This window comes from Hipposideros armiger, unplaced genomic scaffold (genome assembly GCF_001890085.2).
Source record: "Hipposideros armiger isolate ML-2016 unplaced genomic scaffold, ASM189008v1 scaffold_266, whole genome shotgun sequence".
Classification (NCBI taxonomy): Eukaryota; Metazoa; Chordata; class Mammalia; order Chiroptera; family Hipposideridae; genus Hipposideros; species Hipposideros armiger.
Genome location: NW_017731616.1, coordinates 1,306,836 through 1,333,965, shown reverse-complemented (window position 1 = coordinate 1,333,965; position 27,130 = coordinate 1,306,836). Strand labels below are relative to the sequence as shown.

The 27,130-nt window shown below is 35.9% G+C and overlaps 1 protein-coding gene across 1 annotated transcript in view; it reads left to right on the top strand.

Annotated features, from left to right (window-relative positions):
• Positions 1 to 27,130, top strand: part of TLK1 (tousled like kinase 1) — a 128,480-nt gene that overhangs the window by 19,776 nt on the left and 81,574 nt on the right. Inside the window, exon 2 of the mRNA XM_019656821.1 lies at positions 26,207 to 26,325. Within this exon, the coding sequence (XP_019512366.1) occupies positions 26,207 to 26,325 (119 nt within the window). The remainder of the gene's footprint in view (positions 1 to 26,206; positions 26,326 to 27,130) is intronic.

Genomic DNA, 27,130 nt, shown 5'->3' with positions numbered 1-27,130 from the left:
TTATTGGGGAATTGGGGGAGGGGAACAGACAAGTTGCTGTCCTTTTGTTCTTCAGTCTAGTTGTGGAGGACGTCGCTTCACTGGCCCATGTTGTTGTTATTGTGCTCTTCCCGGGTGAGGCAGTCGCTTGCCAGTCATTGGATGGCTGCTCATGGCAGCTCTTGGCAGCTCACGCCGGCTGCCGGCACTCCCGGTAGCTCACGGCAGCCCACTGCAGCAGGGGCTGCAACCTATGCCGTCACCAGTGACTCACGGCAACCCAGCTCCAGGTTGAGCTGTTGTTCACCATCTTAGCTGTAGAGGGCGCAGCGTCACTGGCCCATGTGGGAACCAAACCAGCGGCCCTGCTGCTCAGAGCTCGCGCTTCCAAGCCAACTCTTAACCAACAAGCCACTCGACCGGCCCCTATTTGATGAATTTTTGTTTAGATTTTTATTATTTACTTTTTAAATTTCCTTTGGGTTTAATTTGCAGTTTTTTTTCTCCCCTAGATTTTTGTGACAGATGCTTAGCTCTTGATTTTCAGCCTCCACCCACCCAATATGTATTTAAGGTTGTTAAGTTCCCTAAGCATGGGTTTGGCTTCCTTTCTCAAATTTTTTTTGCTTAAAAAAAAAAAAAAAGTGAAATTCACATAACATACAATTAACCATTTTTAAAATGTATAATTTTACTTCCCCCTACAAGTTTTGATATGTGTGTGTATGTCCATGTATATATTTGTGTGTGTATGTGTGTGCATATTTCAGCTCAAAACATTCTGTTATTTCCATGATTTCTCTTTGATCTGTGGATTATTCAGAAATATGCTGCTTAATTTTTAAACATAAGGTATTTCCAAAGGGCTTTTTGTTACTTATTTCTAACTTAGCTTCACCGTAATAAGAACTATTAATAAATCTGTAAGATTTTGGGTCCTTAAAATTTGAGAGTTGCTCTTTGACTCAACATATGGCCTTTCTTGGTAAATATTCCTTGCATACTACAAAAAAATTTTGTAGACTACAGTTAGTTACATATGGTATATACTATGTATTGGGTTGTTGGAAAAGTCATGACGCATCTTTGCAACGAAAAACAGAAAAAATGCGTCATGACTTTTCTGACAGCCCAATATATCAGTTATGTCAAGTTTGTTTCTTACTACAATTGTTACCATTTTTATTTGTTATTCAGAGAAAGGTTTGTTAAGATGTCCCAAAATGATTGTAGATTTGTCTGTTTCTCTGTATAGGTTCTATCATTTTGTGTTTTATGATATATTTTGAACATGTTATAGGTGCTTACAAATTAAGAATTTTTGTTTCTACCTGGTAAATCAAGCCTTTCATCATCACAAACTATCCCTCTTTATCTCTAGTAATGTATTTTGCCTTATGGTGTACTTTAGTGTTAAGACAGACAACATTAGCTTTCAATTGCTAAGTGTTTGTATGGTGTATTTTTTCCCCATTCTTTTACTTTTAACTATTTTTTATTGGTAGCTCTCTTGTAAGTAGCAGATATTCTTTAAAAATCTAGTTCTACCATGTTTGTGTTTTTATTGGAACATTTACTAAATTTACATTTAATGTACTTACCGATGTATTTGAGTTTAAATTGATATTCCTGGTAAATGATTTCTATTTATCCTGTTTGTTTAAACTTTCTTTTATTCTCCTTTTGTACCTTCTTTCAGATTTTTTTTTTTAAAGTAGTTATCCTAGAAGTTAAAGTATGCCTCCTTGACTTGTTGAAGTATAAAATAAGTCAGTACTTTTTTTTTCTGCCTGGTCAATGCAACAACTTTAGAAAATGTTAACTGTACATTTTCCTCTATTGAAGTATATGCTATTACTGCAGTTTAGTTATATACAATATTTTAACCATTCACAAGCTATTATTAGTGTTTTATAAAGTAATGTTGCATTTATACTTACTTATATATTTACCTTTTTAAAAAGCTGAGTTGATTTTCTGTCTGCCTGAAGAATACTCTTTAGTGTTTTTATTAAATACTATTTTAATTCAATTACTGTTTTAATTAAATACTATTTAATTTGGTCCTATCTGATGAGGAATTTCCTGTTAATACTTACCAGAAATGCCTTTTTTCCATCTTTATTCTTGAAGTTTTTGGGTTTTTTTCTGGACATTGAAATCTAAATAGACAGTTATTTTCATTCAGCATATTGCATGTTACCTATCACTTTGAAACTTAGTTTGCGTTGTTTCTGTTCAAAAATCATCTATCGGTCTTATTGTTGCTCCTTTGATGGTAATCTAGCTTGTAGCCTCTGGTTACTTTTTAAGTTTTGGGGGTTTATTTTTGGTTTTCAAGCAGTTTTACTATGATGTGTCTAGGTGTGCTTTTCTTTTGCTCTATTTGGTGTTTGTAGGACTTCTTGGATCTGTGACTTGGGTCTGCATTATCCAATGCCACTAGCTATATGTGGCTATTTAATTATTTAAAAAGTTAATTCAGTTTCCTCACATTTCAAGTTATCAATAGCCATATGTAGTTACTGGCTTCGTTAGGCAGATGGAGAACATTTTCATCATTGTAGAAAGTTTTGTTGGACATCACTGTTGAGTACTTCCACAAGCTTTGGGAAATTCTCAGCCCCTATCACTTCAAATAGTGTTCTTGTTTTGTCGCCTTCTCTACTTCTGAGACTCCAGTTATACACACATTAGACCCTCTTACCTATGTTTCTTATCTCTTTTCTGTATTTTAATCTTTTTATTCTTGTGTACATTTTTAAAGATGTAGTTTTCTGAGCTATCTTCTAGTTCACAAATTACCTCTTAAGCTATGTCTAATATGCATCAAACTCATCTACTGAGTTCTTAATTTAGGTTCTTTTTCATTTTAGTTTCAGGTTCTCTGCCAAAGTTCTGTCTTAATATTCAGCATTGTTGCAAAAAAAGATGTTTTAAAAATTACATTTTTAAAATCAAGGCATGAAAGACAAAGATATTTCTGCTTCAGCGTAAACCTGCAACCCAGATGGCTAACTGCTCCACGAATTGGCCCTGTTCACTCTGTACATAACCAACTGACAATTTAAACAACAGAAAGAACGGAGGGAGAGAATGAAAAAGAGACTGGGGAGAGGAGGAAAAAAGTTGGTGTCTGATAACTTCATTATCTAGACCCCTTTGGGTCTTGTTCCATTTTTTTTTTAAGATTTTATTGGAGAATTGGGAGAGGGGAACAGTGTTGGGGAATTGGGGAGGGGGACCAGTCAAGTTGTTGTTCTTCTATCTTAGTTGTGGAAGGCGCCAGTCGCCATCTGGCTGCCTGTCAGCAGCTTGTGGCCTCTAAGCTCAAGGTGCTGTGTCCAATCTTAGTTGTGGGAGTTGAACCAGCAGCCTTGTTGTTAAGAGTGCACACTCTATCCACTGAGCCATCCGGGTGGCAGCTCAACTCAAGGTGCCGAGTTCAGTCTTAGTTGCAGGTGGGCGTATCCCACCATCGGAGAGGCAATCATGTTGTTACATCAGCTGAGCCATCCTGCCACCTTTTGGCAGCTCAGCGACAGCTCAGCTCGGGCGCAGCCTCATTGGCCCATGTGGAATTCAAACCGGCGGTCCTGTTGCTCAGAGCTTGCACCCTTAAGCCAACTCTTTACCAACTGAGCCACTTGGCCAGCCCCTTGTACCATGTTTTATTTGCTTTCAGTCATGTGTTATTTTCTTGTTTCTTTTTTTAAAATTGTGTTTGGAACTTTTTTTTTAATGAAAAACTATAGAATAACTTGAGGCCTAGAATGATGTTAATCTTCCATGGCAGAACTTTTATTAAGTTACTGGCTAAAACATAGATGCATGGCTAGTTGTGTTTGAAAGCTAACATGATAAATTACAATCCTCATCTAACTTGGCAAGCTTGCTTTTAGCAAGAAAATGATAAAAGTAACGTAAACTTTACATTAATTATCATGAGTTTTCAACAAGTCGCATATTTTAACTGTTATTTAGGATACCTTTCCAAATTTGTACTAAGTAAAAATGACTTTAGCCCAGTTATTTGAGAAGACAAAGCTGTGTGATTAAGTAGTTGTATAAATCTTACATTTATTAAAAAGGTGCCCACAGAGCTTAATAACTAACAAAAGTTCACTCTAAGATTGAAGCTTACTCCAGATACTGCAGGTATTAAAAATAAAGCATGTGCGTGTGTGCTGGTGTGGCTCTGTGTGTGTGCTTAGGTGTCTTGGTAGAAATAAAATAAAAAGCCATGTGAAAGACTGGTTTTTTATTTAAAAAAAAATCATTGAATCACATTTTAAATTTATACTTATTTCTGTTATTCATTTTATTTCTGCTTTGCATCTATTCCTTATTTTGGAATTAGGTGTATAGCATGAGTTGGCAAACTCTTCTTTAAAGGTCATGCTAGTTAACTTTTTAGGCTTTGTGGGCCATATGGTCTCTGTAGCAACTGCTCTCCGCCCTTGTGTAGTGCAAGCGCAGCCATAGACAATACATAAATGAACGGGCATGGCCATGTCCCACTAAAACCTTAACTTATGGACACTGACGTTCGAATTTATATAATTGCTGCTTGTCACAGAATACTTATCTTTTGATTCCTTCCCCCAATCATTTAAAAATGTAAAAACTATTCTTAGTTCATGTTTAGTACAAAAACAGGCAATGCTACCCATCCCAGATATACATAGAGTAACTTTCCTTGAGGAAGTTGGACCCTCTTATTAACCAGTTATCCAAGTAGCTTTGGCAAGTTTTAAGTTAAAGCACAGATGTGTTTCTCTTCTTTTAATAGATGGAGAAAAGTTGTTAACTGTATGTTGTTGAAAAAATTTTGATATATATATATATATATATATAGCTTTAATTGTGGTAAAAGACATAAAATTTATCACCTTAACCATCTATAAGTATTCAGTACTGTTAATTATACTCACATTATTGTAAAACCAAACTCTAGAACTGTTTTACCTTGTAAAACTGAAACGCATTTGAACAACAGCTTCCCATTTCCCTCTGCCCCCAGCTCTTGGAAGTCACCATTTTATTCCGTCTGTGTTAATTTTGACTACTCTAGATACATCATATAAGCTCAGTGTGGGACAATTAAGTTTGCAAACTTTTGCAATGATGTTGCTAAACTTTTTTGATATCAGAGGGGTTATTCAATATGAATGTGTACTGGGCTGGCTGAGTGGCGCGTTGGTTAAGAACTGGCTTGGGATGCCAGAGGGCCTCGGTTCGGATCCCACATATGAGGGCCAGTGACACTGTCCTCCACAGCTAAGATGCTGAACAACAGCTCAACCTGGAGCTGGGCTGCTGTGAGTCGCTGGCAAAGGCATAGGCTGCAGCCCCTGCTGCAGTGGGTTGCCATGGGCTACCGTGTGTAGCCAGCAGCCAGTGTGAGCGGCCCTCAAGCCACCGTGAACTGCTGTCCAGAAGCCGGTGACTGATCTGCCTCTCCCGGGAAGAGCGCAATGCTGGTGCCAACTTGGGCCAGTGAAACAATGTCCTCCACAACTAGACTGAAGAACAAAAGGACAGCAACTTGTCTGTTCCCCTTCCCCAGCGCTGTTTGCATCTCCCAATTCCCCAATAAAAATCTTCAAAAAAAAAAAAGAATGTGTACCAACAGTTAACCAAGTTTACTATTTGGAAGTGCTGAAAAGGCTGCATGGAAAAGTTAGACAACCTGAACTTTTCGCCAACAATTCATGGCTCTTGCATCACGACAATGCACCAGCTCACACGGCACTGCCTGTGAGGGAGTTTTTAGCAAATAAATAAATAACTGTATTGGAACACCCTCCCTGTTCACTTGATCTGGCCCCCAATGACTTCTTTCTTTATCCGAAGATAAAAGAAATATTGAAAGGAAGACATTTTGATGACATTCAGGACATCAAGGGTAATACGATGACAACTCTGACGGCCATTCCAGAAAAAGAGTTCCAAAATTGCTTTGAAGGGTGGACTAGGTACTGATGTTGGTGCATAGCTTCCTAAGGGGTATACTTTGAAGGCAACCATAGTGATATTCAGCAACGAGGTGTGTAGCACTTTTTCTAGGATGAGTTCGCGAACTGAATTGTCAGACCTTATACATGTTTGTCTTTTTTGACTGGCTTAATTCACTTAGAATAATGTCCTCAGGGTCCATTTCTATAGTAGCATGTGTCTGAATTTTGTTTTTAAGGTTGAATAATGTTTCATTATATATATATATGTGTATATATATATATATACATATATATATATATATGTATGTATGTATCTCACGTTTTGTGTATCCACTCATTTGCTAATAGACACGACTTGCTTCCATGGCTTGACTTTTGTGAATAATACTGCTCTAAACATGGGTGTGAAAATATCTCTTTGAGATCTTGCTTTCCATTCTTTTGAATATATACCCAGAAGTGGGATTGTTGGATCATATGGTAATTTAATTTTTAACTTTTTGAGGAATTGCCATTCTGTTTTAATACCACCTGTACCATTTATAGTCCCACCAACAGAGCACAAGCATTCCAGTTTTTCCACATCCTTGCAGTACATTTTCTATTTTTTTTAACACTAGTCATCCCAATGGGTATAAGGCAATATCTCATTGTGGCTTTTATTTGCATTTCCGTAATTATTAATGATGTTGAGCATCTTTTTATATGGATGTTGATCATTTGTATATCATTTCTGGGGAGAGGTTTATTATTCAAGCCATTTGCCCATTTTAAAATTAGGTTACTTGTTAGCCGACATTATTATTATTATTATTATTATTATTATTATTCACTTGATAATGTTTATTAGTTCAGCAGGACAACAGTTGAACTAAGACTAAGTGTCTTTGATTTGGCACAGCTCTTTAAATACTTTTGTATTTTCTTCCCCAACCCCCCCCAGCTTTACTTAGGTATAATTGACAAAGAAACATTGCATATATTTAAACTAACACAAATATGGAATGCTTCATGAATTTCTGTGACATTCTTGCGTAGGGGCCATGCTAATCTCTGCATCATTTAAATTTTAGTATATATGCTTCCGAATTGAGCACCCGACCATATTATTATTTTTTTAATTTTTATTTTTTTAAAGATTTTATTGGGGGCTGGGGGAGCGGAACAGCCACGTTGTTGTTCTTCAGTCTTAGTTGTGGAGGGCACAGCTAACTCAGCTCCAAGTCCAGTCGCACCATTCAGCTCAAGGTGCTGTGTTCAATTAATTGCCGGTGGGCATAGCCACCATCCCATGCGGGAGTCGAACCAGCAGCCTTGTTGTTAAGCGTGTGTGCTCTATCCACTGAGCCATCTGGGCGGCCGCTGAGCTCAAGGTGCGAGTTCAGTTTTAGTTGTGGGTGGGCATAGCCCACCATCGAACAGGAAATCTCGTTAGAAGCGCGTGCTCTCACCAGCTGAGCCATCCTGCCACTTGTTGGCAGCTCAGTGGCAGCTCAGTTTGGGGCGCAGCGTCACTGGCCCATGTTGGAATAGAATCGGTGGCCCTGTTGCTCAGAGCTCGCAGTTTTGGGCTAGCTTTTAACCAAATGAGCCACTTTTCTTATCAAATCCCATTTCTTTCTTATCTGGTAGTGTGTCTACAAGTACAAATACGTAAATTAATACAATTTACCCTTACTTATAGAGGTACTATTTTGCAAGAATGAGCGGCACCGTAAGTGGAAGTTCTGATTTGCTGAAAGCCAGTCTAATAGAGAAGCAAAAATGCCATAATTGTTTTTAAAGTACATGAACAGCAGCCTGGGAAGATGAAGTACATGTAATGTAACATAGATATAGGATTGATTTTTATGTGTCATATAGAATTATTCAGTCACACCTTTCCTATGCATTGTCATCAAGTAGTATGCTAAGCAGATAAGTTTAGAGAGTTGTTATGCTGTGTAGTATTTCCACTTACATGGTGATAGTTCATAAAATTTTCTGATGTACTCAGCCAAATTCATTTCAAGTTTTTTCTTTTACATTATTTATCTTTCTCACTATTCATAGTGTGAGTTCTAGCACTGTCTTATTTGTCTTTTGAGCCAGTGATTTATAGTGGTGTTAATCATGTAAATGATCCATTGTATGTATGAATTTTTCAATATCTAGATGGTCAGTGAAAACTTTTTTTTCTCATCTTTTGTACTTTTATTTTTTGTATGTTGAGCTGGGCTTTCTTTTACCTATTCTTCCTTCTTGCCACCCCATGCTCTTTGCTAATGATAATTGAACAAACTATTGCCCATAAAATAGGCCTTTCATTGAGCCTCAGTCTTTGTTGCTAAGTGAATAGGATGAGTGAGGCCTGTTGGAAGAAACTCAATAATTGTCCCTAAAATACACCAAATTCAGTGTCTTCAAAAAGGAACTTAAGGTATCTTCCCACACCAGGTCCTTTTTTAGTGACTATACTATTAGCTTTCCACATATAAGCCAGAAATGCTTCCCTTTCTCTTACTTTTCAATTCAGTCTGTCAGTAAGTCCTGTTATTTTTTTTTGTCCTCTAGATACCTTTCTGATCTGCTAGTGCTCTGGTCCAAGCTACTGTTTTGTGTTACTTGGATAACTGTAGTGACCGCTAACTGGAGTCCGTGAATCCACTCTGGAATCAATAATTAGGCAGAAATGCAGAAGATACAGTATTTCTCAAGTGACTAAAGTAGCTCAGCTTGTAACTTTTAAAAAACTTTTATTATCATGTAGATTTACAGATTGAGCTATAGGAAATTATAGTTCTTTGGTTTTTCTCAATAAGGTCTATCATGTTATTGTCTACCAGGAGGAGTTTACCCATACATAGTATTGTAGTCATGTTCTCACCAGCAAGTTAGAGGGCTATTTTCATTTTATGAATGAGGAAACAGAGGTTGACAGTTACTAAGTGGTGGAGCTGAAGTATGAATTTAGTTATGTTTTTTAGTTATGGTTTCCTTTAATTTGAGACTTTGTGGATGCCTGAGAATAACCATTTATTCCTTCAGCAAATATTTCTTGAGAGTCTTCTCTGTAGTAAGCATTCTTTTAGGTACCTTGATATCTCAATGAACAAATAAACCCCCCAAAATTCCAGTTCTTTTAGAGCTTGTGTTCTAGTTAGAGGAGATGTTCTGGCTCATTTATATAGCTGCAGACTCAGAATGACTACGTCTGCCAGGGAGTTTCAGAACTAAGAAGCATTTGCCCGTCTTGGCAGGAGGAGGAGATAATGTGAAATGAACTTACCTGGGGTCCCCCATAACCTTGAATAGCAGGATAAATGCTATTTCCTGTCTAAGGCTATGAGCATGGTGCTTCAATAATGACCAGGTGTTTTGTCAGCCTGTCCTAGAGTTATCTAGCAGGTACTGTGTCAGGTGTCCCCAAGGCTACCCCCATGTTCAGAGATTTGTTAGAAAGACTTATAGGTTCAGCATATAGTTGTATTCATGGTTGAGATACATTACAGTGACAGTGAAGATGCACAGGCAGATCTTAAGGGACAAAGGCATAGGAAGAGCCTGGAGGAATCCCTGTGTAGGCTTCCTTATGTTCTCTCCCTCAGCGGAGCACACACTCTTCGGCCAGCAGTGTGTCTATCCACGGAAATCCACTAGACTCTCTGCACTCAAGGTGTTTATCGGGGGGTACCATATACCACATTATTTGCACAAACAGTATAGATGCTGTGAGCCACCCGCACCAGTTAGGGAAAGATGGGAATTGCTTTGCTGGCAGGCTTTTCTAAAGATAGCATCCTCAGGGCTGCTATGTTAAGTTTTCTGCGCAGTTACCTATTGACCCTGTATGGAGATTGCTGGGGTGGTCTGGGGAGACATAAGTAAATATTTATCTGTCATTTTCCTACCATGCGTTGGGAGTCATTTTTGTGAGGAAGTAATCCTAAATTCAAATAAAGAATTTTAGGTATAAAGATGTTTGTTACAACACTGTGTTTAATAGCAAGAAGTTAGAAACCACTTAAATTACTAATGGTAGGAAAATAAATATATTACTGTACATTTATTTAAGGGAATGTTAGGTAGCCATGAAAATAATGTTCATGAAAACACATCATAATGTGGAAAATTGCTATTGTATAATTGAATATAGAATACAAAATAGTCACTAGTGTAGAATCTTGACAGTAGTGATGGCTGCCAGACAACTTTCTTAGTTCTGAAGTTTGTGAATGCCCTTTAAACACAAATTTCCTTACAAAAATGTAAGAAAGTATAAAATGTTAACTTTTTATTCTGGAGAAAATTAAATTTATTGAAGTAAAGTGAATATTTCATTGAACCCTAAGGTACCCCTCACATAGCTTCAATAATCATCAGTTTTAACACAAGAGTTTTAAGTTATTTATAAGGAAGTTTAAATGCATTTCATTAAAATGTACATTGTATTACGTTATTAGGGTAGCAACATAGAACATGCAGTGTACTTACTATGTAAAAACATGTATAGTTGAAGCTTGTTTTTTTATGGTGAAGAGCTGCACTGTCATTCTCATCATTGATATTATTAATTGGGTTTATTTTTCAAAATAGTTTTTTTGGTGGGTTGGGTTAAAAAGTAACCATATGGGGGCCGGCCAAGTGGCGTGATGGTTAAGAACTGGCTTGGGACGCCAGAGGGCCCGGGTTCGGATCCCACATATGAGGGCCAGTGACACTGCCCTCTACAGCTAAGATGCTGAACAACAGCTCAACTTGGAGCTGGGCTGCCATGAGTCGCCGGTGACGGTGTGGGCTGCAGCCCCTGTGGCAGTGGGTTGCCATGGGCTACCTTATGTAGCCAGCAGCCAGTGTGAGCAGCCAGCAGCCGCAGTGAGCGGCTGTCCAGAAGCCGACAACTGATCTGCCTCGCCAGGGAAGAGCGCAATGATGGTGCTAACTTGGGCCAGTGAAGCAACGTCCTCCACAACTAGACTGAAGAACAAAACGACAGCAACCTGTCTGTTCCCCTTCCCCCAATTCCCCAGCACTGTTCCCATCCCCCAAATTCCCCAATTAAAAAAAAAAATCTTAAAAAAAATAAAAGTAACCATATGAGTTTTTGGATATATGACTACAGATAAGGAAAAACAAACCCAAACTGAGAATTGGATGGAGTATAAGTTTCTCAAATTTAACAGCACTGCAGCAAACGATAATTTTATTTTGTCATCAACTTTCAGGGTCTTTTGCAAATGATTGAAATTGTAAACATGGAAACATCTTTGACTGCCAGGAGCTACTGGCAGTCAAAGATGTTGAATAAGAAGTAAACAGAAAAAAGACTGAAAGAAAATAAACCTGAATTTTTGACATTGGTTATCTTTGAGTAGTGGGACTGTATATGTACGGGTGGGATTTTTTAAGGCTCTAATCTTAGCATTTTTGCTTTTTTCTTAACTGTTCACAATTTTGGATTCATGACCAAGGATAACAAGGGAAAGAAGTGATATTACTTCTTTCTTGTTACTATTTTGTAAAAACACATGCCCTTTAAAAAAAATGTAAATAAATTGGCATTGGGAAAGAAATGTCAGAAAATAGCTATAATCAAAAGAAAACTTGGTGTAAGACAGACTTTTTAAATTATTGTGTAGGTTTGCTGGAATAGTATGGTGTAAATTTGAGAGCCAGCCTTATAAGGTATAAAGTTAATAAGACTTTGCATCTGTCATTGTTTTTGGCAACTTTGAGATTAATACAGAAATAAAAAATGTATGAGAATGACGTGACCCACAATTTCTTTGAATCTCTGAACACTGTAAAAACAGATAGTCATAATCATTTGTAAAGATACTAGGGGATTGATTATACCGTAGGCCAGGAGTCAGCAAACTGCGGCTTGCGAGCCACATGCGGCTCTTTGGGTACATTCTGTCTCAAAAGTTTGCCAACCCCTGCCATAGGCCATTTTGGTCATTGAGTATTAGGTTAAACCATATGAACCAATTTAGTGGATTAAAAATAGTTGAACGTATTTCATGAAGTCCAATCTGGTAAAAACATAATTTCTCATTCTTGTTCAAATTAATTTACCTAATTTGTATTATACTACATTTATCTGGTTACATATTGGCATTTCTATTAAGGTTGCAGGTAATAGAAATTATTACTAAAATTCAAAAATTTGGGGGGGATTTTTTGGGTGCTTTGGTAATTGGAAATGTGTCTTTCTAGAGGAACATTATGATCTTTATGGGCTTATGCACTAATTTATATATTTGGCACCTAAATTTTTGGTAGTTTGGAATTTTACAGCAATTTAGAGTTGGGAGTAATGGTTAAAGATTGCTTTCATTTTTACCAAACAGGATAATTTGTACTAAACATGTGGGTATTTAGAGTAGGTAGGTTCCTAAGGAGAGTAGTCTGTTTTGTTGGAAATTTTGTGGATTTATTAATTTAAAGACTTTATTTTTTCTTCCTTATTTGAAGGTTTAGGTTAGAGAAGTTGAAAGTAAGTGAGTAAATTGGAATGCTCTACTGTCTGCTAATAACCTTTTGTTGCTTTCTCTTATATCACTTACTTGGCATGTGATTTGGGGCAAGTTGCTTATTTTTCTGGGACTCAGTAGTGGTAAATAAAAATTATTGAAGCTATATATTCCAGGACTGCTATGGGCTTACAAGTATTATCTCATTTAATTCACATAATCCTGTTAGGTAGGCTCTGTTATTACCAGAATTTTATGGATGAGGAGGTCATTAAGTGGCACAGCTGGGATTTGAACTCAATCAGAGCTCATGCTCTTAACCTTAGAGTGATATTGTCCATGGAAATCCATTTTAGGAATCCGCTGGTAAAATAACACGTTGAAATCACTGTATAAACATTTAGAATATTTTATCTTTATATATTATAATATATTGTTTTAGATAGTATATTAATAGGTACATAGTGCTCAACTTGGGCTTCTTACATACAGGACATGCAACTTCCTTCCTGGTCAGCGATTTACTTCCCTGCTGCAGATGGACTATAACAGAAACTGTTCTGTAGCTGTTCTTTCACCCTGCACTACTGATAGAAGAATAGACCAAGAAGGAATACTATGGGGCAGTAAATCATCACTGTCCTTTTTAAGGTTTATCAAATGGTTACCTCTGAGGAGTGGGATTTTGGGAGACGGGTGTATTGGGACTTTTAACTTTCGTATTTCTATAATATTTATTTCAGCAATCATGTATTACATTAATAATGGGAAAAATCATGAAACTAAAAAAGATTCTTAAGTAATTAGTACTTAGGTTAGGTACAGGATACCAGTTGACTTTTTATTAGTGAGCAGAAGATAATTACTAGGTTAGGTTTTACCAAATTTATATTTTGGAGCTTTCCTGGAGAACATTTCTTCTTACATGTTAAAGCACCCACTCTTTGCTCTTGCATTCTCCCCACACATACACCTTTTTTGGGGAGCAAGGATGCTTAGCTGAGTGGACATAAGTTCTAACAAAAGACAGTATAACTTAACCTGTCAGTGTCTTAATTTCTTTATCTTTAAAATGAGAACTATATGTTAAAATAGAAAAATAACCTAGTATAAAAATACATGTGTATCTGTATGTGAGGTGTGATCAAACAATATGATGAGTGTTTAAATAAAAAAAATATTACAGCAAAAGACATACTGCCATTAATCCTTAAAATACTCCCCTTTGCTTTGAACACACTTATCCCATCATCTTTGCCGCTTTCTGAAGCATTTCTGGAAGTCCTGTTTCATGAGTGTCTAGTTGCATTGTCGTGGCTGCCTCAATGTCTTGAATCAATTTAAAACGTTTACCTTTCATGGTCATTTTGACTTTGAGGAAGAGCCAGAAGTCACACGGTGTCAGATCTGGTGAATAAGGTGGATGAGGACATACCGTAATGTTTTTATTTCAGAAATTGTTGTATACCAGAAGTGATGTGTGACATGGAGCGTTGTCATGATGGAGGATGATTTACAGCACACTTTAAAACATACCTTCTCTCAACCGTAGCTCACACCCAACTGACTGCATTGAACAGATTGAAATTTGTCACATGTTGTTACTAAGGTTTGATGCACTGCTTCCCATATTGAAGATTTCTGCCTTTCTGTTGGATGGCACTCAGCAGCAGCATTCATCGTATTTTGTGATCACAATGGAAAGGCTCCATGTCTCACATTACTTCTGGCATACGGAAATTTCTGTCAGATAAAAACATTACGGTATGTCCTCATCCACCTTATTCACCAGATCTGACACCGTGTGACTTCTGGCTCTCCCCCAGTCAAAATGATTCAGAACGTCAAGGCAGCCATGATAGTGCAAATAAAGACACTCACGAAAGAGGACTTCCAGAACTGCTTCAGAAAGTGGCAAGAACGATGGGATAAGTGTGTTCGAAGCGAGGGAGGAGTATTGCGAGGGGGAGTATTTTGAGAGGGATTAATGGCAATGCGTCTTTTACAGTAATAAATTTTTAAAAATTTAAATATCGTAGTTTTTTAATCATACCTTGTACATACAGAGGGTGCCAAAAAAATGTATATACGTTTTAAGAAAGGAAAAAAACTATTAGAATTGTAGTACTCAATATATACCAATAACAAAAGATGAATACAAATCACGTTTGACTTCTGCAATTATAAGAGGTGCTCCAAGTGGTTACCATCAGTGTCCAGACACTTGTGATTATGACGAACTACTGCTTGAGTAATGTTGACCAAAGAGTCCACTTGTATACATTTTTTGGGCATCCCTGGTATATACACACATGTATACACACACATATACACATGTATTTATGTATATGTATGTGTATAGCGGGGGTGCCAAAAAAAGTACACATTTTAAGAGATGTCTATGTATTACTTTTTTAATTTGAATTGAATTATAGTAGCAACTTTTGCTCGGAATATGGTGTTAATCAAGTGAATGCTAGCATCATTCATTGTATTACAATTTTAATATACCTTTTTCCTTTTTTAATGTGTATACATTTTTTGGCACCTTCTGTGTGTGTGTGTGTGTGTGTGTGTGTGTGTGTGTGTGTGTGTGTAGAGAAAGAGAGATTGTTTTTAAAAATAGCAAATTATTATAAGCCTGAAGCTAGAAGAAGAGGATTTATGTTACTACTACATTAACATAATGAAATTGGGCTTTGAAGTATACGCTATTCTACCTACCAGGAACTTCTAACCTCAGGGAGAAAGCTGGAAGGAAGTTTATATTATGTATATTATTATATATTCTAGTGTTTGTTGAGCACTTGTATTTTAGCATACATATGCTCACATTTATTGAATGCTTACTGACAGGTTTAGTTCAAAACTCTTTATATAAACTTATTTTATGCTAACAACTCTAAGGTATGTACTTTTATTATCTCCTTTTTATATATAAGGAAGCTGAAACGTGAAGAGATAGAACTTGGCCATACTTACATGACTTAACCTATTTGTGTATATGTTTATTTTTGATGATAGAAAAATTAGCTTGTTAGGCATTTTTTATTTATAAGAATAAAATTGAAATTAAATTACTCTCATTATCTAAGGTTATGACAGTATAGAGAAGCAATAACCAGACTATCTCTATGCGTTACCTCTGGTGCAAGCTATATTTCTTTTATGAATACTTTAGTCTCAGTATGTCTGAACCCTTTTCTGTAAGGGCTACAGCAAAAGCATTTAAAATGACTACGTATCTTAAAGATATGTTGAGGTATTAATCTGACTCGGAGTTATTCCTGGTCAGACCTATCTTCTCTTTACTACATACAGGCTTATGTTACTGAATGTGTAGGCTAGCTTCAGGAACCTGGTTTTCTATGCTTATTCTTTTCAGTCATTCTAGGTGAAATATTTGATGTGTGTGTGTGTATTTGTGTGTATATGTACAATACATATATATTTGTATGTGTACATAAATGGATTCTCGCTCTCTCTCTCTCTCTCTCTCAAATAGGTACTTTAGTGAAACAAAGCAAAGTACAGAAAGAGCCCTATGTTTATATGAGAATGTGATAGATGACCAGAGAGGTATTTTATTCAGTGGGGAAGGGTTGCATTTGTAAGAAGTCGTACGACATTTTCCTTTGGAAAATAATCTAGATATATTCAATTAAATTCTAAATGGATTAATTTTCCAAATGTTAATATCCAAGTCATTAGGGGAAAAAATGTAGGAGATGTTTTAGTTAGTTTCATGGGGGACAAAAGTTATTGGAAAATCACGATATTGGGCTGCTTTTGTGATAGCTCATTCATCATGTTCATTTTATGGTAAAAAAATTCGAATATTTGGTTTTAAATAGGAAATCAAACTGTGGAATAAATGTTGGAATGTAATGTAGTAAAAAAATGGTACTGTATTTATTAAATACATGATAGAAAATGCTGTATCTGAAAATAGATATATTCTATTTATTAACCATGTTAAAATGGATGTTTAAAGGCAAGAGTCAAACGTTATTCTAGAGTGTTGAACAGTATGGACTTCTTGAATTCTTTTTTGTTCATGTATTTTTAAATACATTAAAAAACTAATGAAGAGGAATGATTTTAATGGGATATTTTATCTTGTTAAAAATAATTTCTAGCTTTATCATGGTATTTCTGTTTTTAATCAGAGTTCTCTGCCTTTTCAGGTGTAATGTGAAAAGTATTAATAGAACAAAGACCTTAACTGTTTTGTATAAATCAACTTATCAGATGTAATATGAAAGTACAATTAAAATCTGGAATGAATTAAAATATTTTCAGACTTAAGGAAGTTTTAAATTTAAAAATGTGAGGTGATTGCTTAGCAGCAGCTGAATCTGCTGTTAGAAAGGTCTTAGTGAACAAACTTATTTCTTTTTGGTAACTGGTGTTATTATTTTGTAAACATAGTTCTAGATATTTTGATCCTTTTTTTTTTACTGTCTGCCAAGGAAGATGAAGACTTAACGGTAATTAAAAAATGATACTGGTATAATGAAAAATTGATCCATGTCAATAAAAAGGTGGTATAACTATAAAGTAATGTTGACTAGACAGAACTAATAATCTGTCCAAATACATGCATCCTATTTTAGACTGAGCACCTTGGCAGGCCATATTTGCATAATTAACATTTATTGAGTTTTTGAGAGTGTGTGTATGCGCACGCATATACACACAAGAGGGAGAGAGAAAATGTTTATTAGAAAGAGTCATGACAGACTGCTTTCATGAGTCAAATTGTGGTCTTCATTTATGTTTTCCTAAAAATTTTCTTCATAGGATAAGATGAGACTGATGAAGTTTGGGGTTTACAATAGATTTTAGGGAACAGCTTAGTAAGAACAGTAGCATGGTCGTATAATTAGGAGACAGATGGTTGTATGATCCTTTAAGGATGGTATGTATGGTCTTTATAGTGGCTTTTATCATTTCTTTCCCAAAGTATAAACATTTATTGAATAATAAAGAATTTAATAGATTATGGTGAAATTACATATTCTTCAGGAAATCTCACCTCTTGTAATTGGTGTCAGAAATGACAGTTTGGTTCCATAAAAGATTTAAATCTTTGAAATGTGTTAACTACAGTAGGAGTCAGCAAACTACCTATTTTTGCATGGTAAAAACGAAACAAAACCTGAAAGAAGAATAATACTTTGTGACATATGATATTCAAATTTTAGTGTCCATTCATAAAGTTTTATTGGAACACAGCTGCTTTTGCATTATAATGGTGGAGCTGAGTAGTTGTGACAGACCCTATCTGCCATTCTCATCATTTCATATTGTCTTTAATTCACTATAAATTTCAGTGCTGCTGTTATAACTTGATAGTGTTTTGAATGTCATGTGTATTGCCAGTCTGCGATATTTATTTTATTTTTTTATACCAGTGCATATCCATCATGGTCAAAACAAGAAAAAAGAAAAATGGACTCTGAGTGGGATGCTTTTAAGGCATAGTGGAGTATTATTTTGTTATTGAATTACATTAGCAAAACATTGTTCTCATTATGAAGTGATACTGTAGCTGTGATACAATACTTTATATGTTGACATTACTAGACTATGCATACACCACAGTATTCCAGACTCTCAATTTTCTTAAAGCAACAGTCAATTTAAAGTGGCATATCTCACCACCATAATTTCTTCATAAAACTAAAAATTTAAAATCAAGCTGCCACTAAAATAAGTTTCTGAGTGGCTCCTTTGTTAGCCCAGCAAGAAAAGCCATTTACTGATCGTGAGTTAATGAAATTATGTTTGATTGCATCAATCAAAGAAATGTGTCCAGGGAAAATAAACTTGTTTTAGACTATTTACTTTTTGACAAGAACAGTTGATAATAAGAGTTGTGGCATTCAAAGTCAATTACAAAACAAGGCAAGTGATATAGAATGGTTATCTTTGGCTCTTGATGAATTGACATATTATTGATACTACTCATTTATTGTTTGTTCGAGGTTCACGTCCAAGTTTGAAGTGACAGAAAAGTTAACCTCTGTGAATGGTCTGTAGAACACCTACAGGCAAGCATATTTTCAAAGTTGAGAAAACACTAAGTACAATCTGAAGTGGAATCTGCTAAGATGTGCTACAACTGATGGTGTTAAAAACGTGTAAAACACAAAGAGGTTTATTTGGACAAATTCACAAAGCTTGTAAAAATGTGAGGTGTTCAAAGCCTGTGGTAATTCATTGTATTATTCATCAACGCGTATTTTGCAGAAAATATTTGAATTTGTTATGTTATTGAATCAGTATTGTTAGTGACGAACTTTATTTGCTCTCATGGACTTAACTGGCATCAGCTCCATAAGTTTTTGTTAGGAATAGAAGCTGAATACCCTGACTGGCCTAGTAGTGGTAAAATTTTATTGCAAATTATTGAGCTTAGGACTGAGATCAAATTTTTTCTGAACCAAGAGGGTGGCCATCAACTATTATTATTAAATACAAATTGACTTTTTTACAGACTTGGAGATGTTTTTAAATGAATTAAACCTAAAATTACAAGACAAAATAGTGCTTACATGCAAAATTTAGCTACAATAAGGTCAGAGACAGCTGCTATTTGAGTCATAAATAACATCAAGCTGCTTCACACACATCTCATGCTGTCAAAGTGAGATCTTCATTCCCACATGAACTTGCATGAATATATTTTCCATCTCAAACCTATACAGTTCCAGCAGTATTTTCCCAGACATTGATGCAAGTGCAAAAAGATTCCATATTTCAAAATCCATTTAATTGTGCACTTGAAGAACTTCTACCTAACTTTCAATTGGAAGTGATTAATCTGCAATGTCATGACATACTAAAAGGCAAATATCGGAAAAATCTATTAGGTGCTCGGAAAAGTCATGATGTATTTTTTTCTATGTTTTTCATTGCAAAAATGTATCATGACTTTTCCAACAACCCAATAATAGACTTCTGTAACTGGCTTTGAAGTAATGAATATGCTCAATTAAAAGCATAAGCTTGTGGATTGATTTCAGTATTTGGCAGTATCTGTCAGAAAAGACGTTTTTGAAGATAAATACATAAAGCCTGATCAGCATTATCAGATAGGAAACTTGAATTAAGTGAAATGTTACCCCCCAAATTTTATTATTTTAATTAGCAGACTTACATATTATAAAATATTATACTCAGTTATTATATCTTGAATTTTTTCAAGAAAATGTTTTTCTCTCTTATTATAGAAGCATCTACATTTCATTTGGCCTTAATGGCCTGCAAAGACTAAAATACTTATGATTTGACCCTTTACAGAAAAAGTTTGTGGACTTCTATAGCAGTGCTCCTCAAACATGAATGCACATAGTAATTACCTGAGGATGTGGTTAAAATACAGATTCTGACTTAGTAGGGCTGGGGTAGGACCCAAGATTTTGCATTTCTTATAAGCACCTGAGGTGGTAACAGATGCAGCTGGTCAATGAACTGCGTTTTCAGAAGCAAGCCTCTAGTATTCAAGGTTAGATTTTTAGACAGGTACACTAATGTTCGTTAAGCATCTATTATGTTCTAGGAGTTATACCAGGGGCTCTTGCATGTATTGTGTCTTAAAATGTCATAAAAACTTTTTAGAAGGTATTAAGGACTACAGTGAGGTTGGGACCCCTAGTAAGGGTTTTCAGTTAGAAACTAATTGTTTTGTGAGTTGTTTTGTTTGTTTGTTTTTTGCTTTGAGTGTATAGCATCTTTTAGGATTTCATGGGGGAGGGTTGAAGTCTTAGAGGAAGCTATACATCTAAGAAACAAAAACAATGACAAACATAATACCATATTATTAGTTGGTCGAGGTCAAAGTAGGGACCTATGTCCCCATCTTCCTTGTTAAATTCCAGTGGGCCATCAATCTGTTACCAAGCCAGAGTGGACTTAGAGCACATACATGTTTTGCAAACATTTTCTCTCAGTCTATTGTTTGCTTTTCATTTTTATAACTATGTCTTTTGAACTAGTAAAGTTAAAATTTTGATAAACTCCAATTTTTCATTTTTAAAAATTATTTTTAAGAATTGTAAAATATGCTTAATATAAAATTTCCCATTTTAACCATTTTTAGGAGTACGATTCAGTAACATTGAGTGTATTCACATTGTTGTAGTGCCATCACCACCATATCCATCTGCAGAACTTTTCTGTCTTTCCCAACTGAAACTCTGTGTTCACTAAACACTAACTCTCCATTTCACCATGTCCTTTAACCCCTGGCAACCACCATTCTACTTTCTGTCTCTGAATTTGACTACAGTAAGTCCCCAATTTACAAACGTTCAAGTTGCGAACTAACAGATACTAATGGACTTTGCATCATACACATTCGTAGATGCGAATAAATCGCGGAAGTAGCTCACGTGTCCGCCGGACATTGTCACAGTTGTGCTGCTGTGTGCTTACTGTACAGTGCGATAGTGTACAGTAGTACAGTGCTCATCAGAGCCCAGGATGTCCAGAAGCAAGAGGAAAAGCAGTGGTGATGTGGAGGGGACTGCTAGGGAGTGTCAAAGGTGTATAAGACTCACTTTGTCGGACTTAACGAACGAATCCGACTTACGAATGAATCTGACTTACACGAATTTGACTTAGGAACGTTCTCCCGGAACAGAACTCGTTCATAAGTCAGGGACTTAACTGTACTCTAGGAATGTCATATAAATGGAATCGTACAGTACGTATTTGTCCTTTTGTGTCTGGCTTGTTTCACTTAGCATAATATAATGTCTTCAGAGTTCATCTGTGTTGTAGCCTGTGTCAAAATTTTCTTCATTTTCAACACTGAATAATATTCCATTTTATGTATCTGCCACATTTTGCTTATCCAGTTATTCGTTGGTCCACACTTAAGTTGCTTCCAGCTTTTTTGGCTGTTGTAAATAATGCTTCTGTCAACATGGATGTACAAATATCTGTTTGAGTCCTTGCTTTCACTTCTGTTGGGTATATACTTAGAAGTTGACTTTCTGGAACATACGGTAATTCTATGTTTAATTTTTTTGAGGCATTACCATATCATTTTTCTACTGTAGCTGCACCAGTTCATACTCCAGCAGTGCAAAAGGTTCAGATGTCTCCACATCCTAGCTAACACTTGTTACTTTCTATTTTTTGGTTAATAGCCATCCTAATGGGTGTGAAGTGGTATCTCATTGTAGTTTTGATTTGCATTTTCCTAATGATTAATGACACCGAGCCTCTTTTTATGTGCTTATTGGCCAGTTGTCTGTTATCTTCTTTGGGGAAATGTCTATTCTAAAGTCCTTTGCCTATTTTTAAATTGGGGTTTTTTGAGTTTTTGTTGTTGTTGTAGGATTTCTTTATATATTCTGGATATTAATCCCTTATGAGATATATGATTTGCAGATATTTTCTCCCATCCTGTGGCCTGTCTTTTCGCTTTCTTGATAGTGTCCTTTGATGCATAGAAGTTTTTAATTGCGATGAAGTCCAGTTTATCTGTTTTTTTATTTTCTTGCCTGTGCTATTGATTTCAAAATCCAAGAAGTCATTGCCAAATCCAGTGACCTGCACTTTTCCCGTATGTTTTCTTCTAAGAGTTTTATAGTTTTGAGTTTTATGTTTAGATAATTTGATCCATTTTGAGTTAACTTTTATATGTGGCATTAAGGTAAAGGTCTAACTTAATATTTTTGTATGTGGATATCCAGTTTTCCCAATACCCAGTTTTTCCCAACACAGTTTTTCAACAATTGTTGAAAAGACTGTTTTTTCCTCATTGAATGGTCTTGACACTCTTGTTGAAAATCATTTGTCCATGTATGTGAAGGTTTATTTCTGGGCATTTTTATTCCATTGGTATATATGTCTTTCTTTATATGAATACCATACGCTTATTATTATTTTCTCCTTTGACAAAGTCACCAAGACTATTGGTGAAGCAGAATTTTACTTTTTTGTCTTGTAATGAATGGTGGTAATAAAATAGGAAAAACACATGGGAAATAAAATCCTTGACCTCATACCATACACAAAGATTAATTTAGGATGAATCATGGACCTCAACAGAAAAACAAAGAACTTATAAAGATAATATATATTTTTTTTTACTTTGAGACATGCAAAATTTTCTTAGAATAGAAAAATAACCATAAGGAGAAAAATTAGATAATTTTCACTTCACCAAAATTAAATGCTTCTGCTTGTCAAAATACCATAAAGAAAACGGGGAAAAATTTAGAGACCTAGAGAAATTTTGTTATCTGTTTATCATCTATTACCTGATATAAATAACGGACACATAAATAATTAGTACATATCAGTAACAACCTAATAAAGTATTGCGCAGCAGGCTTGAAAATATTCTTAACAACATTTTCGATGTAAAAAATGTTCAAACCTGTAGAAAATTGTAATGAGTTTATTTGAGCCAAACTGACAATTTCTGGGAAGCAAAGTGGATTAAGAAAATGTTCCTAAGAATGGCAGCTTTACAGTTTATTTTATACATTAGAATCAAAGTAGGAGACGTAAGGAGGGTTACATGAAATCCGTTGGTGGTCGATTAAGGGGGCAGGAGAAAGCAAAGTGTGGAAATCGCTGGGATTAGATGAAAAGTAAAACAGACACATATTTGTTTTACATTGGTGGATACAGGATAATTAATAATTAACATTTGCAGCACACACAGATGGTATGCAGGGAACAAGATAACAATGAGGGGGGTGTTCTGTGGTCTTGTGCAGTGGGTTGTGCCCTAAGGGGTCTGGAAAAAAGGGATTACTCTGATATTCCAAAGGTATGTTATCTTAGATGGAAAAAAACAATAGACAGGCTCACTTAAGGTAAAGATTGACCTTTGTCAAGAAAGCTACAGGCCCAGGATGTGACTACCCACTATGACCCACTTTTAGTTAGGAATTTTTATGTTCAGACCATCCTATGTGGTTAATTTCAGTCTCTGAGTTTGTAGGTCCTGCCATGCTGGCCTCTCCTGAGCTTGTCAGGTTTAGTATGTGGCCCCTTTTCCACAGCATCAACAATAGAGATATACAAATTGCCAGTAAGCTCATGAAAAGGTGCTAACATCATTAGTAATCTGGAAAATGCAAATCAAAATCAAAGCTGGATAGCACTTCACACTGTTACAATAAAGATTAAAAAGAAAGTCAACATCAAATATTGGCAAGCACATAGGAGTATAAAATAGTACAACTACTTTGGAGGCTTTTAGCAGTTTCTTAAATAGTTTATATGCAACATCCCTATGACCCATCAGTTCCAGTTGTAGGTATTTACTTAAATGAAACATTTATTTACAAAATAATTGTACGAGAATATTTAAAGCACCCATATACTATTTTTAAAGTGTGATTTAATATTTTCAAAATAATCCTGTGCCAGGGTAGAATTGATGGTTTTTATACAGCAGAATCTCAGTGAATTGTAAGCTTTTCGAGGCCAGTCTATCTTATTCTTTATTTACAGTGCCAAGCTTAAGACTTGACTGACTGGGCATATACTAGGTGTTTCATTTGAGAATCATCAGTTTGAAGCCAGAGGGAATATGAAAAGAGAACTGAAGCCTATGGATTGACTTTTGAGAGTATTCATAGTTAACAGAGAACAAAAAGAGAAACAGAAAAGACATGGTTAAATTCTGAAAACTAGAACTGTAGTTTAAAAATCAAAAAGTGTGTGTGTGTGTGGGGGGGCGTGTGTGTGTGTGTAGGGGGGTTATTCCCAAGAAAGGAATAGTACACAATTTCTGATCTAATAGCAGCATCAGAAAAAAGTTAAGACACAATGTACTTGAAAGTACATTGTCAGGAAGTGTACTTATAATAGAAACCAGATTCCAGGGACCTAAGGAGGGTATGGCTATAAATCACCAGTTTAAGAAGGACTTAACAGATGATATTAATAGCATGGAATTCAAACTAAAGTGGTTTTTGAAAAAAAAAACGTATACATGAAGGCAGAAGAAAGAAAGGAGGGGAAAAATGCAAGAGATGGGATTCAGGCAAATGCAAGATCCCTTGGATATCAAAAGCAAGAATAGAAAGCGTCAGCTTTTTAAAGGTGGTTACCTCTTTGTCTGAGATGAAAGGGAAGGTACAGTGCACAGGGAAGCTGTAGTCAGGTACAGGGATGGAAGTAAACATGGAAGGAAGCATGGCCGTTATCCATCTAGTCCTCTGTCCAAATGAAGATGAAAGGTAATGAAGGGAACTTTAAATAAGGTCTATAGAAATAGTTCTTAACCTTTAGGAGAGGAACGTCAGGGTGTGTGGAAGGGGTCTAGTGCTGTTTAAAAATGTTCCACATGTGATTCTGGATTTTGATCATACCATCCTTGTTCCCTTTGAGAATCACTCATTTAAGTCAGCAGCGAATTAGCAGACATGGATAAAAGAATTTTTTTTTAATTAAAATTTATTGGGGTGACAATGGTTAGTATAATTACATAGGTTTCAGGTGTACAATTCTGTAATACATCATCTATATATCACATTGTGTGTTCATCACCCGAAGTCAGTTCTCCTTCTATCACCATATATTTGACCCCAGGATAAAAGAATTTTTAAAAGTTTAACTGAACTTGAGCTAGAATTTGTGGTGCTTTAGTCTGCATAGTAGCAATTATATAGGGGTAATTATAATTTTTCTCCCTTCAAGGAGATTTTTAAATAACGGAGGTTACCTCAGTGCTCTGTTTGATGTATTTGTGTGTGTTTTTCATCTACTTGATAGAAACTGAAAACTACCCAAACTGTCAATTTTACAAAAAAAATCTTTGAGATGTGACAGTGATAAAATAATCCTTTCCAGTTTATAATGTAGTCAGATAAAGTGTATATATTGTATAAACAAAATAATTAAGTAGTAATGTCAGTGCCAAAGTGTACGAGGTTAAACTAGGGAAATTATACTATTAGAGTGACATTTTTCAAACTGTGGACTTGTGGTCCATTAATGTCTCATGAAATCAATTTAATAGCTCACAACCAATGTTTTGTTTTGTTTTTAAAGATTTTATTGGGGAATTGGGGGAGGGGAACAGCACTGGGGAATCAGGGAAGGGGAACAGACAAGTTGCTGTCCTTTTGTTCTTCAGTCTAATTGTGGAGGACGTTGCTTCACCGGCCCATGTTGGTATTATCATTGCGCGCTTCTTTGGTGAGGCAGTTGCTCGCCAACTATTGCATGGCTGCTTACGGCGGCTCACAGCAGCTCACGAAAGCTCACGCTAGCTGCCAGCCAGCCAGCCCCACTGCAGCCTACGCCGTCGCCAGCGATTCACGGCAGCCCAGCTCCAGGTCGAGCTGCTGTTCAGCATCTTAGCTGTAGAGGGCGCAGCATCACTGGCCCTCATGTGGGATCCGAACCGGGGCCCTGCTGCTCAGAGGTGGCGCTCCCAAGCCAACCCCTAACCAACGTGCCACTCGGCCGGCCCAAATGTTTTTTTGTTTTTTTTTAATGGACTATAATAGATTACAAAATACTGGTGTGCACTGCATTCAGTAAGAAGTACTTATGGAACTTTTTAATATACATAAAATATGTATGTATCTGTGTACTGAGTTGGGTGGAAAATATATTTCTTAGCATGGGTTGCAGTCAAAAGTGTTGGAAATCCACTGAAGTTTATTTTGATAAATGAGTGGACATTATAAATATCATAAAGTTTCTTCTGTTTGTGGAATTTATTCATTAAGTATATATTGACATCTCTACTAAATACATGTATTTTGTGTTTGTATATATAAAGATATATATGTGTGTGTATGTGTATGTGTGTTTTCTTATTAGGTGCAATGGATGAACTTCATAGTCTGGATCCAAGAAGACAAGAATTATTGGAAGCTAGATTTACAGGAGTTGCAAGTGGGAGCACTGGGAGCACTGGCAGTTGCAGTGTTGGAGCCAAAGTGAGTAAAATTATAAAATTTATTTGACTTTTTTTCCCTCGTGTTAAGTGTTCTAAAATGTATTTTGTAAAGGATCCCTTACATACGTGCTTAACAGCAAAATGTTAGTTTTTATAATGTATTAAAAAAATTCAGTGTTTGTAAATCTGATTTCTAATATAGCATTACATATTTCAGGAGCGCTGTGATATAATACAGCATATTAGGTTTCAGGCGTAAAAAGGAATGTGGCAGATTGTACTGCCTTTCTCCCATTACATAATCTTTACCTTTCCTGTCCTCAGTTTCTTTCTTGCCCCTATCACCCATGTTTTCTATCTATACATTTATCCACTGCTTCTAACTGCTGCATAAAACTTAATAGTTTCTCTGTTAGTCTTTTCAGTGATAAACATCAAGTTGTCTTCAGTTCCCCACTACCTCACACTGCAGTGAATTTCTGGTACTTGTTCTCTTATGGCCTTTGTGAGCAGTTATTTAGGATATTTTTCCAAGTGCAGAATTGCTGGGTCATAGGATATGTATAGACTTAAGCTGAATAAATAGTGCAAGATTGCTATTCAGAACAGTTGTACAAATCTGATCTGCACTTTGAGCAGAGTGCATGAGTATGTCTATATCCCCATACCCCAGAAACACTTGGCATTATTCAGATTTTTTATTCTTGATAGTCTTTTAGGTATAAAATAATCTCACTGTTTTCCTAATGCCACCAGTTATTTTGAGCATTTCTTCATATGCGTGTTTGCTTTTGGGGAGTCTTATAAATTGTTCCAATTCTTTGTGTGTGTGTGTGTGTGTGTGT